The sequence below is a fragment of the Apteryx mantelli genome, chromosome 2, assembly GCF_036417845.1.
Source record: "Apteryx mantelli isolate bAptMan1 chromosome 2, bAptMan1.hap1, whole genome shotgun sequence".
Classification (NCBI taxonomy): domain Eukaryota; kingdom Metazoa; phylum Chordata; class Aves; order Apterygiformes; family Apterygidae; genus Apteryx; species Apteryx mantelli.
In genome coordinates, this window is record NC_089979.1 from 54084447 (window position 1) to 54097994 (window position 13548).

Sequence of the window (13548 nt, forward strand, 5' to 3'; positions counted from 1 at the left end):
GGCAACCACAAGGGAGCTGATATAGATGCTTTTGGATGGAATTAATTCATCTCTAAGCCCCACTAAACAGATAGTAGTATGTAAATCAGGTAGTAAGAGAGACAAGTTGTCTCAAATACTACCAATGCAAGGGATGGACCCTCAGGAGCCCAAGAATTAAAAAAAGTGAGAAATGTAACTCATTAAAATTCCTATAACAGAAGAAAAAATAGATACCTACAGCAGTCTTTAAATGCTTCTACAGATGTCCAGAAAGAGGGCTGCAAATCATTCCTCTCTCAGGATTTTCAAGGGCTGACTACAAAAGCAGTAACCTGAGGTAGACCCACTGGATTGCATTTTCAATAACATGGCCTTGTTCATATGATTTTTTAATAAAGCCAGCTACCCAGAGAAGGGATCATGACTCTGTTTGTGATTGTACTACAATAAAAGCAGCATGAACAAGGGGCAGTCTACAGTAAAAGATTTTTTCTTATGGACTTGCAAGTGTTTAGGGCTGATATATACAGCCACCCTTCTCCATTTATACACCATCATCCCCAAACAGATGCACCATTTTTCTAAGGGATAGAAACATCCTCTTATATAATGATAATTAAAAAACAGACATTCTCCTCTGGATTAATGATTACAGTTATTTTTATGAAGGAAAAGCATTAAAAAAGCCATTGTTAAAAGAACTGAAAAAACACTCAGATGTCCAAGGTAATCTAATAAAGGCAAATGCAGACTGAAAACTCCCTGAAAACCATTCTTCAGAATTGGCCTCACAACACATTTGACACAAGCTAATACCACATGATGAACTAATAAGCACTTTATGTAAATCCTGTCTTTGTGGTGTGATACAAACCCTGTATGTACGCAACTGCTACTTTTACAGCAGAAATTTTGTCACACAAATACTGTTTCTTAATGGTTAGGGATTTAAATGAGAATTTCACCACAGCATTAGTTAAAGATGCTCTGATGTTTGTGATGTACTGTCAATGTATTTCCAATCGTCAGTATTTACACTTGTTGCTTTTAGAAAAAAACATGAATTACAGAATCACAGAATCGCTGAGGTTGGAAGGGACCTCTGGAGATCATCTAGTCCAACCCCCCTGCTCAAGCAGGGTCACCTAGAGCATGTTGCACAGGATTGCATCCAGGCGCATTTTGAATATCTCCAGAGAAGGAGACTCCACCACCTCTCGGGACAACCTGTTCCAGTGCTCTGTCACCCTCACAGTGAAAAAGTTTTTCCTCATGTTCAGATGGAAGTGTCTGTGTTTCAGTTTGTGCCCATTGCCTCGCGTCCTGTCGCTCGGCACCACTGAAAAGAGTCTGGTCCCATCCTCTCGACACCCTCCCTTCAGATACTTGTACACGTTGATAAGATCTCCTCTCAGCCTTCTCTTCTCCAAGCTAAACAGGCCCAGCTCTCTCAGTCTTTCCTCATAAGAGAGATGCTCCAGTCCCCTAATCATCTTTGTAGCCCTTCGCTGGACTTGCTCCAGTAGTGCCACATCCCTCTTGTCCTGGGGAGCCCAGAACTGGACGCAGTACTCCAGATGTGGCCTCACCAGGGCTGAGTAGAGGGGGAGAATCACCTCCCTCGACCTGCTGGCAACACTCTTCCTGATGCAGCCCAGGATACCATTGGCCTTCTTGGCCACAAGGGCGCATTGCTGCCTCATGCTTAACTTGGTGTCCACCAGCACTCCCAGGTCCTTCTCTGCACAGCTGCTTTCCAGCAGGTCAGCCCCCAACCTGTCCTGGTGCCTGGGGTTATTCCTCCCTAGGTGCAGGACCCTGCACTTCCCTCTGTTGAACTTCATGAGGTTCCTTTCCACCCACCTCTCCAGCCTGTCCAGGTCTCTCTGAATGGCAGCACAGCCCTCTGGTGTATCAGCCACTCCTCCCAGTTTGGTATCGTCAGCAAACTTGCTGAGGGTGCACTCTGTCCCTTCATCCAGGTCATTGATGAAGAAGTTGAACAAGACTGGACCCAGGACTGACCCCTGGGGGACACCGCTAGCTACAGGCCTCCAACTAGACTCTGTGCCACTGATCACAACTCTCTGAGCTCTGCCATTCAGCCAGTTCTCAATCCACCTCACTGTCCACTCATCTAACCCACACTTCCTGAGCTTGTCTATGAGGATGCTATGGGAGACAGTGTCAAAAGCCTTGCTGAAGTCTAGGTAGACAACATCCACTGCTCTCCCCTCATCTACCCAGCCAGTCATTCCATCAGAGAAGGCTATCAGATTGGTTAGGCATGATTTCCTCTTGGTGAAGCCATGCTGACTACTCCTGATCACCTTCTTGTCCTCCACATGCTTGGAGATGGCTTCCAGGATGAGCTGCTCCATCACCTTTCCAGGGATGGAGGTGAGGCTGACTGGCCTGTAGTTCCCTGGGTCCTCCTTCTTGCCCTTTTTGAAGACTGGGGTGACATTGGCTTTCTTCCAGTCCTCGGGCACCTCTCCTGTCCTCCATGACCTTTCAAAGATGATGGAGAGTGGCTTAGCAATAATGTCCGCCAGCTCCCTCAGCACTCATGGGTGCATCCCATCAGGGCCCATGAATTAAGCAGAACTTTTTTGGTAAAAGGATTGAAAGTGTCTTTTGATGAAATAAGCCAATTGACAAGAGGCTTTATAAAAGGACTGGAGTGAGAGATAGGGAACTTACAATGTACAAACAACTGCACCTGTGAGATAACACACACACACACACACACACACACACACACACACACACAATTTAGAGGCAAAAGTTTAGAATACAGAAAACAGAAATTAGAGAACCTGGAAAAGAGATGGTAGGTACAGTGAAACAGTTGTAATAGCCTGAACAGTAAATGAAGCTTGTGTAAAGCAGTGGAACGGATGTGGAGAAGTCAAAAGAAGAGGCCCTCTCTCCCTTCCCCACAGAAAACAGTATGCACGTGTGATATGCTTTCCTGAATGAACGTATGAAAAGACAGATTTGGATTTTGGTTTCTAACTTGCATGTTCTTCTCCTTAAGCCTTAATTTTGGTCACAGTATCTAGAATTCATTATGGTTATTTTCAAAAGTAAGAGGTTTTGGTTTTTTTTTTTTTCAAAAAGCAACATTAAACATTAAAAGAAGAGCTTCAAAGGATGGTTTGTAAGTCTTATATATTTAGATTCAAACCTCTCTCTCTTGCAAGGCTTGAATAGTTTGAACTGCAGAAGGAGTAACAGCGGGATGTGAACATGTTTTGACCTGCAGATCTCCCCACTCCTTCCCTCCCCTCTCTGAGATACACCCTGGAGCGCTGCAGCAATCTCTCTGAGACATCCATCAACACATCCAATAACTTTCAACTTTTCAAAAGGACAAAGTGGAGCAGTTCACAAAGAAAAATCCTGCAGAGGGCCCTTCCTCAGCTGCTAAGAGTTAGCACATCTCCCAGTCCAGAGCTTTTGCTTCCAGTCTTGCTAAACTGTGACTGCTCTTCTGGGGATGGGAGTGAGAAAAGATAAGACCTCTGGCTTCTCTTCCATGTGCTCCTGGCCCCGAATGAGCTAGCTTTAACACAGGAGACATCACAGCTGCCTCAGATTGGGCCTGTGCCTCGTTTTAGGCTTAGTCCATGCAGCTTCCTTCTCCAACTGCGTAAGGTGGCACTGCTGCTAAGCAGACAGAGCAACTTGTTTGAAGGCAACCTGCTGTTGCCTTCAACAACTGTATCTCCAGCAGTGATACAGATATGTGCTGGGTCTGAACATATTTTTATGCTGTCACATTCCCAAGTAGATCAGAGTTTCACTGAGGTGGCCTCAGTACGTTAAAGAAACACAGACTCCCTTATGGGCCTGGTGCGTGACAGAAGAGCTCACAGCTGAGCTGATGGAGCTGTGCAGAAAGGCAACCTGCTGCTGCCACCCCCCGGGCTCCCCTTGTTGTTACTCACCAGTACTGCTCTGGATGGTCCTCACCGTCGTGGTTGTACGTGGGGGAGATGAGGACCGCAGAGATATGCACTCGTCGTCCTGGGAACAGCCCTTCTCAATGGCTCTCACATAGCTGTGGCTCCTCATGCGGAAACAGCCGGGCATTGGTAGATCCAGGGCCTCCACGGCCTGAGACTCGAGTTCACTGAACACCGACTCGCAGACGGACTCAAACTGACCATTCACCTCCATCTCACTCACCTGCAGGCAAAGATCAGGCAGGTTCAGTATATCGCATAGAGCAGCCTGTCCTGTATTAACACTCACAAGCAACAGCAGGAGTTGAACCTCAGGCCATTATGTACATAATGCCAAAAAACAAAAATCACACATTCTTTGGGAAGAAAAAAAGGAAGGGGGAGGTTGCCTTAACCCTGGACACAATGCAACCCACAGGCAATTGCAGTGATAAAACTGGGGCTGGGAAGCTCAAGTGTGGAAGTGGTAACATGCAGTTGAAAGGGCTCCACTGGTAACTGAACCAGCTCTGCTACAGGGGGGAAATGTTTGTGTAACTACATCTCCTGGCTAACTCCTTTGGCTGAGAGATGTAGGAATCCTTAGACCCTTTGATGAGCAGACACTAGGTGGTGACAAAGACTCGCAGCCACCTAGGCTGAAGAACGTTCAAAAGCATCTGGCTTTGCTGCAGATCTTACGAACCTGGAAACCATTTGCCTCTGCTTATATGGTAACGGCTCCCATGGTTCTGAACTCAGACTCGAGCCCTGAGCTTGGCATTAAAGCATAATAATTAGCACTGTGGGAAACGTGCACGCAGAAACCATCATAGGAGGGTTTTGTTATTTTTCTGGCATGCAAAAGGCTGAGATACCAGGAAAAGATAAAACTGTGTTATGATGGTAGAAGACATTAAAATGTCTATTCCAGTCTGGATTTCAGTAAGGAAAACACTATGCTGTGTGCTTGGATGCACATCTGAAAAGGAAAGCCTAAAAGGGTAGAAACTGCTCAAAGCAGCATGGAAAAGCAGTGGACAGTATATCAATAAAGAACAATCCTGCAGTGGTAGAGGATAGCCATATCTCCAAATAAATATCTCTCTCAATTAATGCTTTTTTTTTTTTTTTTTTTAAAAAGAAAACCCTTATCACATTGGCAAGTGAAGGTCAGTCTTTGGCAGATAGCTTGATCTAAGTGTTAGATGCCCAGTAAACTGACTGGGTAACCTAACCTAAAGTTCATATAGCTGCATCTGAGACTTGCATTTTAGTGTTGTTTTCACCCAGATACATCCTAACCCATTTTCTATAGCATTAGCCCATACCCTGTGCAAAGTGCCCCACTCTGTAATAAGCAGGTGGCTGCTCTGAAGATGAGATACCCAAATACAGAATACCACAGAAGTTCAAATTATATCCACCATTCAGAATGGAGCCATATTTGCTATGCCTATAGCTGAAATCGTGGCCCCACTAATGTCACACTCTCCTTAAGCATCCCAATGAATTAAAAGGGCCAGTATTCTGTACCACAAACCCTGCCTGCTACACTTCTGGACTAGTGGAATAAATCATTTGGAGAAACAAAAGTTATCTGAATGATTCACTTAAGCAAACATGCCAAAAATCATACCAGGAAGCCAGACAAACCTAAGAACTGCAGCTGCAGGATTTAGCAGATGAGCTACTGGCCCACTGCTTTTCCTCTGCCCCTATGTGTCCACCTGGGGTCGTGGCACTTTTGTACTTGTGGCTGCATGGTCCCCTCCCATTCAGATCTGTCCCTGATCAATTCGATCCTAAAAAACCCATTTTGTGCAAGGATAGGTTATTTTGTGATGCTAAAACTCCTAATCTGAATGCATCAAAGTGGGCTTTATTTTTCTTGAAGTTTTACAGAGTGTTAGGTAAATAATATAGACCTTTGCACTTAGTACATATATTGCAATATTTGCACTATAGAGGTGAAAAGTTCAGAGGTGCACAGAGTTAAGAATATATACAATAGGATAAAGAGATCTTTAAAAAGTCTCATAAAATACTAATAAAATTGTGAAATACAAAATACCACAGACTTCATTCATTTTCCCTTAGCATCACACTCTGCTTATGAACTTAAAACAAATCTTCATTGCTTCATAGGCATCTAGTGACTTCAGATACTAAGCATAAAAGCCTTAAGGAAAGTATGTTTAAAGATATTGCTGAGCACCTGTTTTGGAAAAAACTCAGACTGCTTCTTCAGACATTGCATGTTGTGCCACTCATCCATTTGCAAAGAGCAGACTACGACATCATCAAATCTCACACTTTCACAAAGTTGCATGAAAACAATTCTGTTTCCTAAAATGTTTTGAAAACGTGTAGTATGTAACAGCCTGATTCCATTTTAAGCAGAAATCAAGCTTCTCCTGCATGTCACGCATGCATCTGATCTGGCCCTTGCTCTCCTGGCCACATGTGCGTGTCACCCACCTGACTAATGGTGCTCATGGCTCTCATGTAGCTCTCATTCCGGGAGCGAAACTTGGGGGATGTCAGCAGCCCTGCGGGGTCCAGACTGTCCAGACTCCTGTTGATGGAGACTTCACTCACTGCCCGCAGGTAGCTGTGGCTCCGGATCTGAAGCTTTGGCGAGTGTTCACTGGATATCCTGGAGGTTAAAAAAAAAAAAAATTGCATCAAATCCAAATGGCTTAGCTATGAGCGAGCATAATCTTGTCTGTGGGACAAAACTTGGAACCTGTGATGAAACAATCCTTGTATATTTATAAGTTAAGAATACTACCAGTCCCGTTCTTTTATTTGGATTATCCCACCTTTTTATCTGGTGGGATGAAAGGCTGGGGGGAAGGATCTTTTTTTTTTTATTTGTAAAGTGTGCCTAAGCAGAATGGCAAATTACCTCCATTGTATTTATTTACAGTGTAAGCACAGCAAAGTTTTACACTGTACTTACAATGGCAGCTTCCAGCTCCAGCAAACAGTGCGCTGTGTGCAACTTTTGAAGGAGTTACACTGAAATGACTCCACATGTGAGTTTTAGAAGAGCAAGGGGAGGCACTGAGGCGAGTGCAATTGAAGAAAGCGCTGTGTCCTCACGGAGTTGAACACAGCAGTCACGAAAACAAGTTGGGGAGTGGGATTAAAAAAAAGGAGAGGCGTGACAGTAAGATTGGCTGGGTTACCCTGAACACATCAACTGAACATCCACTTCTTGAAACACAATTCATAAGAGTTGCAGGGGCTCTATTCCTCTAAAGGTGCTTCTCTCTGAGGAAACCTGATGCTGATCACAGCAGCACTATGAATCTGATACCCTGTTATATATGTGACTGGGCTGCTTCTTATGGAGCTTTCAAGGATGCATGGGCAGAGAAGGGTAGGTAGATCATACATAACATGCAAAATGCACTCATAGCACAACTTAATCCTGGAAAACATTCCAAGAACTTGGGGTACCTAGTTAGGTTTGATATGCTTCAATTTTTTATTTTAATAGGGCAGAAGCTGCAAGTTGATAAAATGCAGGCAATTGTTTTCAAAGAGCTATTCTGGTATTTGCGAGAAACATGGTAAATAGCATTACACAGCTTGATGTCAAATTAGAAGTTTAAAAACCTGGTTGTGTTTCTGTAGTGATAACATTCCCTACCTTTCCCAAACCAACGGCAGACGAGACTGGCAAGTAGTTAAAAACAAGCAAACAAAAAAATACATAATTTGTACAGACTGTTCTCTTGCCAAACGTGCTTACAGACAGCTAGCAAAGCTTACAATACCTAGATACAACCCTCCACCTTACTGTGAGATGTTTTCTCCTCTGAAAGTGTCGGAAAAGTGCTGTCTCCGCAAACTAATCATCCTAGAAAGTCAGCGTCAGACTGACTCATGAGTCAGAAAAAGTGATTCACACCATGCTTCTTTCACTATACAATTAGTTTTGGGGATTTTTTGTCAGAACAATTAATGAATACATAAGTATTGAAAGGGTCGTTCTTCAATATTTATATTGAAATATCTTCAATATTCTCCAAGTATTACAAAAGCCAACCAAATACAACGTTAACTAAGTCCTCCATTTTGAAATGCAAATCTCACATGGATGTTTGCATGTATATGAAACAAAAATCTGTAACCTAATTACAGAGCTACTCTTGGTTCCTTAATGTTTAGAAATACATACACAGCAGACCTGAAACAACAGAATCTATTTTATGCCTAATTCTTCAAGCATTTGCAGATATTTTGTGTTCAGGTAGCTAATGATGATAATTAGTATGAGGGATTTCCCAGTGGCACGCACAGTTCTGGTAATTGTCAATGTATTTTAGGAGGACAATTCCACTGTGTAATCCTACACCTAAGTAGTTCAGCAATTGGGTCTATTGCCGAATGTTACAGTACGGTAATAAAATCCAGGCCATATCTGCAATATTGCATCCTCTGGCTGCTAATTACAGGTACTTGCCAAAAAAAACCAAAAAACAAAAAACAAAAAAACAAACCTTATACTAATTACTAGATATTCCTGTCACAAGATGCAGATTTTTCTTGCCATTTTCACCAAGTGTCCAGTGCATTACTCACAGCAGCCATATCCATATTCATGCAAGCTACTTCACCACCCTTTGTAGGTCTGTAAACTGATCAGCATTGCCTGAAGTGCATTTTAAAATTAATTCAAAACGCATTTTATTTTATGAATTTGTTGTGAACAGTTTGTTGCCAATATTTGACAGGCAAAATTCAAATACACTTGATTAAGTGCCAATTAGTCAAATATATTACCTGGTGCTGTCGCTATTCACTGATTAGCTGAGCCCTCAAGCACAGACTACAGCACATCACAAAGTTCAGTGCACAGATATTGTCAGTCAAAAATTTGCAAGTGCTGGGGCAGGTACCCATTAAAGATTGGGACCAATATAACAAGATGCAGGTACACATCACAGCAAGATTTTGTAGTTGTAGCCAGCATACAGAGATCAGAATAGATGCGCCCAACATCACGGAAATCAACCCCAAAAGGTACACAGATTCATTTTCCATATGCATTAGCACTGCGTAACAATGTTTCTCCAACTCTGCATAAAACAAAGGCATCCATCCATTAGAGTAAACGTTTTCCTGTTGTTTCAGATGTAGGTGGTCAGCACAGATGCCTTCTTTTTGTGCCTGGTTTTGTTCCTAAGTATAAGACAGGTGAGTTTGGCACATATCTAGAACCACATTTTACAGGTGGCCACTTATAGTGTGGTTTGTTCACCAGCTGGGAGATATGCACAGACTAGGGTATCGGCAGGCTTTGGAGGAGGTGGCCTCTTCCTTACTGATTGCTACAATCACTGTTTTACTAAATGCAGTGATGAAAAAAAAAATTAAAGCATAGACAAGGAAATATCTGAAGATCTGCATTTATAACAATTACTACTACTTTTATAAATTATCATTGTATTCTACAGTACCCTTTAAAGAACAGCTGAAATGCCACTGGAAATTTTGAAAACATTCTGTTCAGGAATAAATCTAGCTATGCATTAGAGGGGAAGATCTGAAAGTCTAATCTGTCTTTTCAGAATTACTACCAGTTACCCATAAATGAAAATAATCTTTTCTCCTTTAAGGGTTCAACTGTATCTTCTGCTTATTCTGCATTCCTTAGTATTTCATTTGTGGCAACATAATTTTCACAGCAACTAAGTACCACACACAGAGGACTGAGATTTTGGGACAGCTTGGGTGCTGATAGAAAATGGTCTAGCTACTAGCTCCACTCGCTGCATTGGATACATTCATTGGCGGAAGGAAAATGTGAATTATTAAAGATCTTGAACCCGATCCCCAGGTGCACCATTTTTGTGCTGCAGTGCTTGCCTCTGTGGCATGGTGCAAGCACTCAAGGGCAGCCCCGAACCGCAGGTCCCGGCACTTATGGGAACCATGGCACAAGGCGTAAGGAGGAGACGATGGCTTTTGGTTTCCACTGCGCCGCTGGCTGCTCCCTGCTGCTGTTGCCCCAAGGTGATCGTCCAGAAAAGGTGATCGTCTGGAAAAGGTCCCAGCCCTGAGCTGGGGCAGGTGGAAGTGAAGTGTGCTGAGACTTAGGAGAGAAATAAGGGCTCCCCTGGGTAAAGAAAAGCAAATGGCTCAGATAGACACCTCACTTCCTCAGGCAAAACACACTACCGAAAACCCATGAGGAGCTCTTACAAGGAGGAGATATTCATTTAGGCAGAAAGCAAGTCTTAGCAAAGCATCTAAAACAGAGGATCATGATCTTTAAGTTACCTTTGTATACTGCCTTTTGATTTCTGCTATATATGTTTCAGGCATACTGAGGTTGATTCTCTGTTTTCTTTCAAATATAGAAATGAAAGGGTTTTAAATGCACATGTCTAATCACCCCAACACTGTTGCAACATGCGTGTTAAGAAATACTTTTAACTTACTGTTACAGTTGTGTTCTTATTTACACCCTCCGAATTCAGATGGAAACATGTTTAGCTCCCTAATTTGTTTAATTCATTATTTGAATAAATATATTCATGTTTAAAATTCATTGTAAGTGGTTGGTCAATGTAAGTAGGTGTGGGAGAACCTAGGCTAATATGATTTTCTCTGATTTGCATAGAGAAGTCAGAGGCAAGAGTGTGTCTTAGCCTAATCACTCAGATGATCCTCCAGGATCAATGAAGGGGGGAAGAAAAGCTATTAACTAGCTTTACATACTACCTTGTCACTTCTGACTCGTGTATTCTGGCCATAATGTGGTTCATTCAAACATATATATTAAAGGGCGTATAACGTATGTTAGCAGATTAAATGTGGAACGGCCTTGAAAATTTTCCTGGAAGAGATTTTGCACCTTCAAAATGGCTTTGAAATGCTAAAGAGAAGATAGACAAGAGGGATTTACCTATTTACAAGAACAGGCAAGTTTCGTCTTGTCTTTGTCTTTTTGTCTTTCCTCTTTATTTAGGAAGTCATGATGCATGCTGCTGTATGTGTGCTCTTTATGAGGAGGACTTTTATTTATTACGCGTCATTTCAGAATGAAAAAAGGGAGAGACTGGACTGACAGCGGCTGCCTTTTTTTCCCCTACAGCCAGACAAACAGAAAACAAAAGTGTTACAATGAAAAATATTCCTAAAACTGTACTGTCTTTTGCAAGTTCAGCATTCAGATTCCTAGCACAAAGCACAGCGTCGTGCCAGAGGGGTACTGTGCTATACCAATAGAAAATGACATAGCAGAAAAAAGTGAAAGTCCAGAATCATGCTCTGAATACTTTTAGAAGCCAGCAAAGGAGTATGTTAAAACTTACCTTAAAAAAAAAAAAAAAAACCCTCCCCCCACAACAACACACCATACACAAAACCCAACAACACCCCCAAACTACCACTATTGCTAAGTATCCTAGCATTCATTTTTCTAGGCTGCAATGGAGACCATATCTCCCTGGGGGTTAACTATTCCAGGCCGAATGCCCCATTGCTAGCCTGGTTAGTGGGCACTTCCAGCATACACTTCTGTGTTTAATTTTATTTGCATTTTAGCTTTACTGGAAGGCAGAATGAGCAACTGCAATCTGACACAAAGTAAACCCTGAAGGACATCAGTGAAGAACATGTACAGAGCAGAGCCATGCGAGTGCATCTCTTGATTCCAGCCATGATGGGGGTCACCTAACTGGGGTAATCTGATCATGTTGGCACCTATGTTATGCTGCTTTTTTCAATGCAGCGAGCACAAGGCTGTCATCCCACTAACAAAGACAAGGGCAGCACGTAAACAGTTTTGAGCATTTTTCCCCCTCACTGGGATCTCCATTTCTATTTTGTTTAGAATCAAGTGAACCTCTTCAAAGGAAATTCCTATCTTGAAGCTAAAAATCTCTGTTCAAGTCCTTAGTGTGTTACTAAAGAGCCAAGTGTAAGAAAGAAAAATCTAAAACTTGAAGACAACCAGAAAAGCTCATTTGACGAGGAGAAATTCAATGCTATCAGCACAAAATTGGCATCTGCTTCCTTCTGTGTTTTAAAAGACTCCATTACTCAGATTACAAATCATCCTAGCTGCATGGACTGGCCAATGTACCACAGAACCACGTGGGACATGCCTGCATTAACAATCTCTTGGAAGCCCTTTGAGAAGGCTTATATGTTAGTCATAGGGTGAGAAGAGGCAGAAACTGTGATACTGTGTATTTGTCTCTTTGCCATATTTTACAGCTTCTGGTTGGGCTGAAGAGGAAAGCACTTAAAAAAAGAAAAAAAAAATCCAGAACTCTGAACAGTTTAATGGCATACAGCTCCATAACATGTCTATCCTCTGCTTTTCTTTTTTTTTTTTTTTTTTTTTTTTTTTGAGCAAGCACATGGTGTCCTGCCAGAGAGCTCCTGTTTGTTTTGTAGAGGGCAGGAGGACCTTGATCAACACTTTATGGTTGCAAAAGCTTCTAAAAAGCACAATATCCTTTAAAACTCTCCACTTATGGTTCCTGCCAGCTTCAGAACCAGACTTGAAGCCACATTTTTTTTGCAATTTACTACAAACCTGTTTCCCTCTCAAAAGACATAGAAGCTTTGGGGCTTCTTCTTGTTTGTTTGTTTTTTTGAGGGTGGGGAACTTGAGGCTGCATGACCATATTTCAAGAACATCTTTACCCCTTTTTAAGTGCCAGAACATTAGCAAACAAAGCTGACTACTGCATAAAAATTAATGCTTAAATTAAAACAAAGCTCCTCTTTCATCTCAAGGATCCTTTCAGGTACTGCACACAATCAAAAGAATAGGTTAATGAATTTAAGGAATCTTTCCCCTGCCACTGACGTGCCGCGTCTTCTCTGTGCTTTCTAGACACGGTGAAAGAAGAGAGCATAGCAAGGAAGTGACACATAATGCCATATGCAACTGAGCTGGAAAGAGAAGCAGATGGAAGATGATGCAGACAGACATTATACGATTCTCTTTAATCAGAAATCTGGTCTACATGCTGGTGTTGATTCCTATGTGGGGTTTTGTGTGGGGAGCATAGCTGTGAGAGTGCTCTTCTATTCTGCCCTGGAGAGTGAGAAGAGACACTGAAGCACAGAAACAGTTCAACCCAGATGAACCAGCTCAACTCAGTGAAGCCAGGAAGAAAGCTGTTAAGTGTATAACAACATATAATTTTTATTTACACTAGAAGAGAAATCCATCCTCTTTCGCCACACCTAGCATGGTAAGATAGAACATCTTCTAGGATGACCAATTTGAGAAAAGTAGTTGCTTTCCTCTCCTCCACTGAGGAAAGCCATGAGCCTCCAGGATTTTATGTCCGTTCTTACCAGTCTTACCAAGCACATGCCCAAAGATGCTTGTTGGAGGAAGACATCTCTGAATATTCCTTGCCCTTTTCAGCAGAAGTCCCTTTGGGCTGGCAGGAACAATCTCAGGAACAAGTGCTGCTCACCAGCAGAGTGATATTTACCTAAGCTGGAAAAGCTCTCAGCTTGCATCAGGAATAACACTAAGAATGAACTCTGCATGAGGGCCTGAGCTTATTAATAATTCCTTTAGCCCTGCCTGGACCTCTTTGGCCCCTGCTGGGGTATGGGCGAACCC

General features: G+C 42.4%; 1 protein-coding gene across 2 annotated transcripts in view; it reads right to left on the bottom strand.

Moving 5' to 3' along the window:
* DLGAP1 (DLG associated protein 1) overlaps window positions 1-13548 on the bottom strand; it is a 146514-nt gene that overhangs the window by 92362 nt on the left and 40604 nt on the right. For both annotated transcript variants that reach the window (XM_013942782.2, XM_067290682.1), the window contains exons 4-5: window positions 6414-6591; window positions 3936-4176 (exon numbers count right to left, since the gene is read on the bottom strand). In XM_013942782.2, coding sequence (XP_013798236.2) covers window positions 3936-4176; window positions 6414-6591 — 419 coding nt within the window. The remainder of the gene's footprint in view (window positions 1-3935; window positions 4177-6413; window positions 6592-13548) is intronic.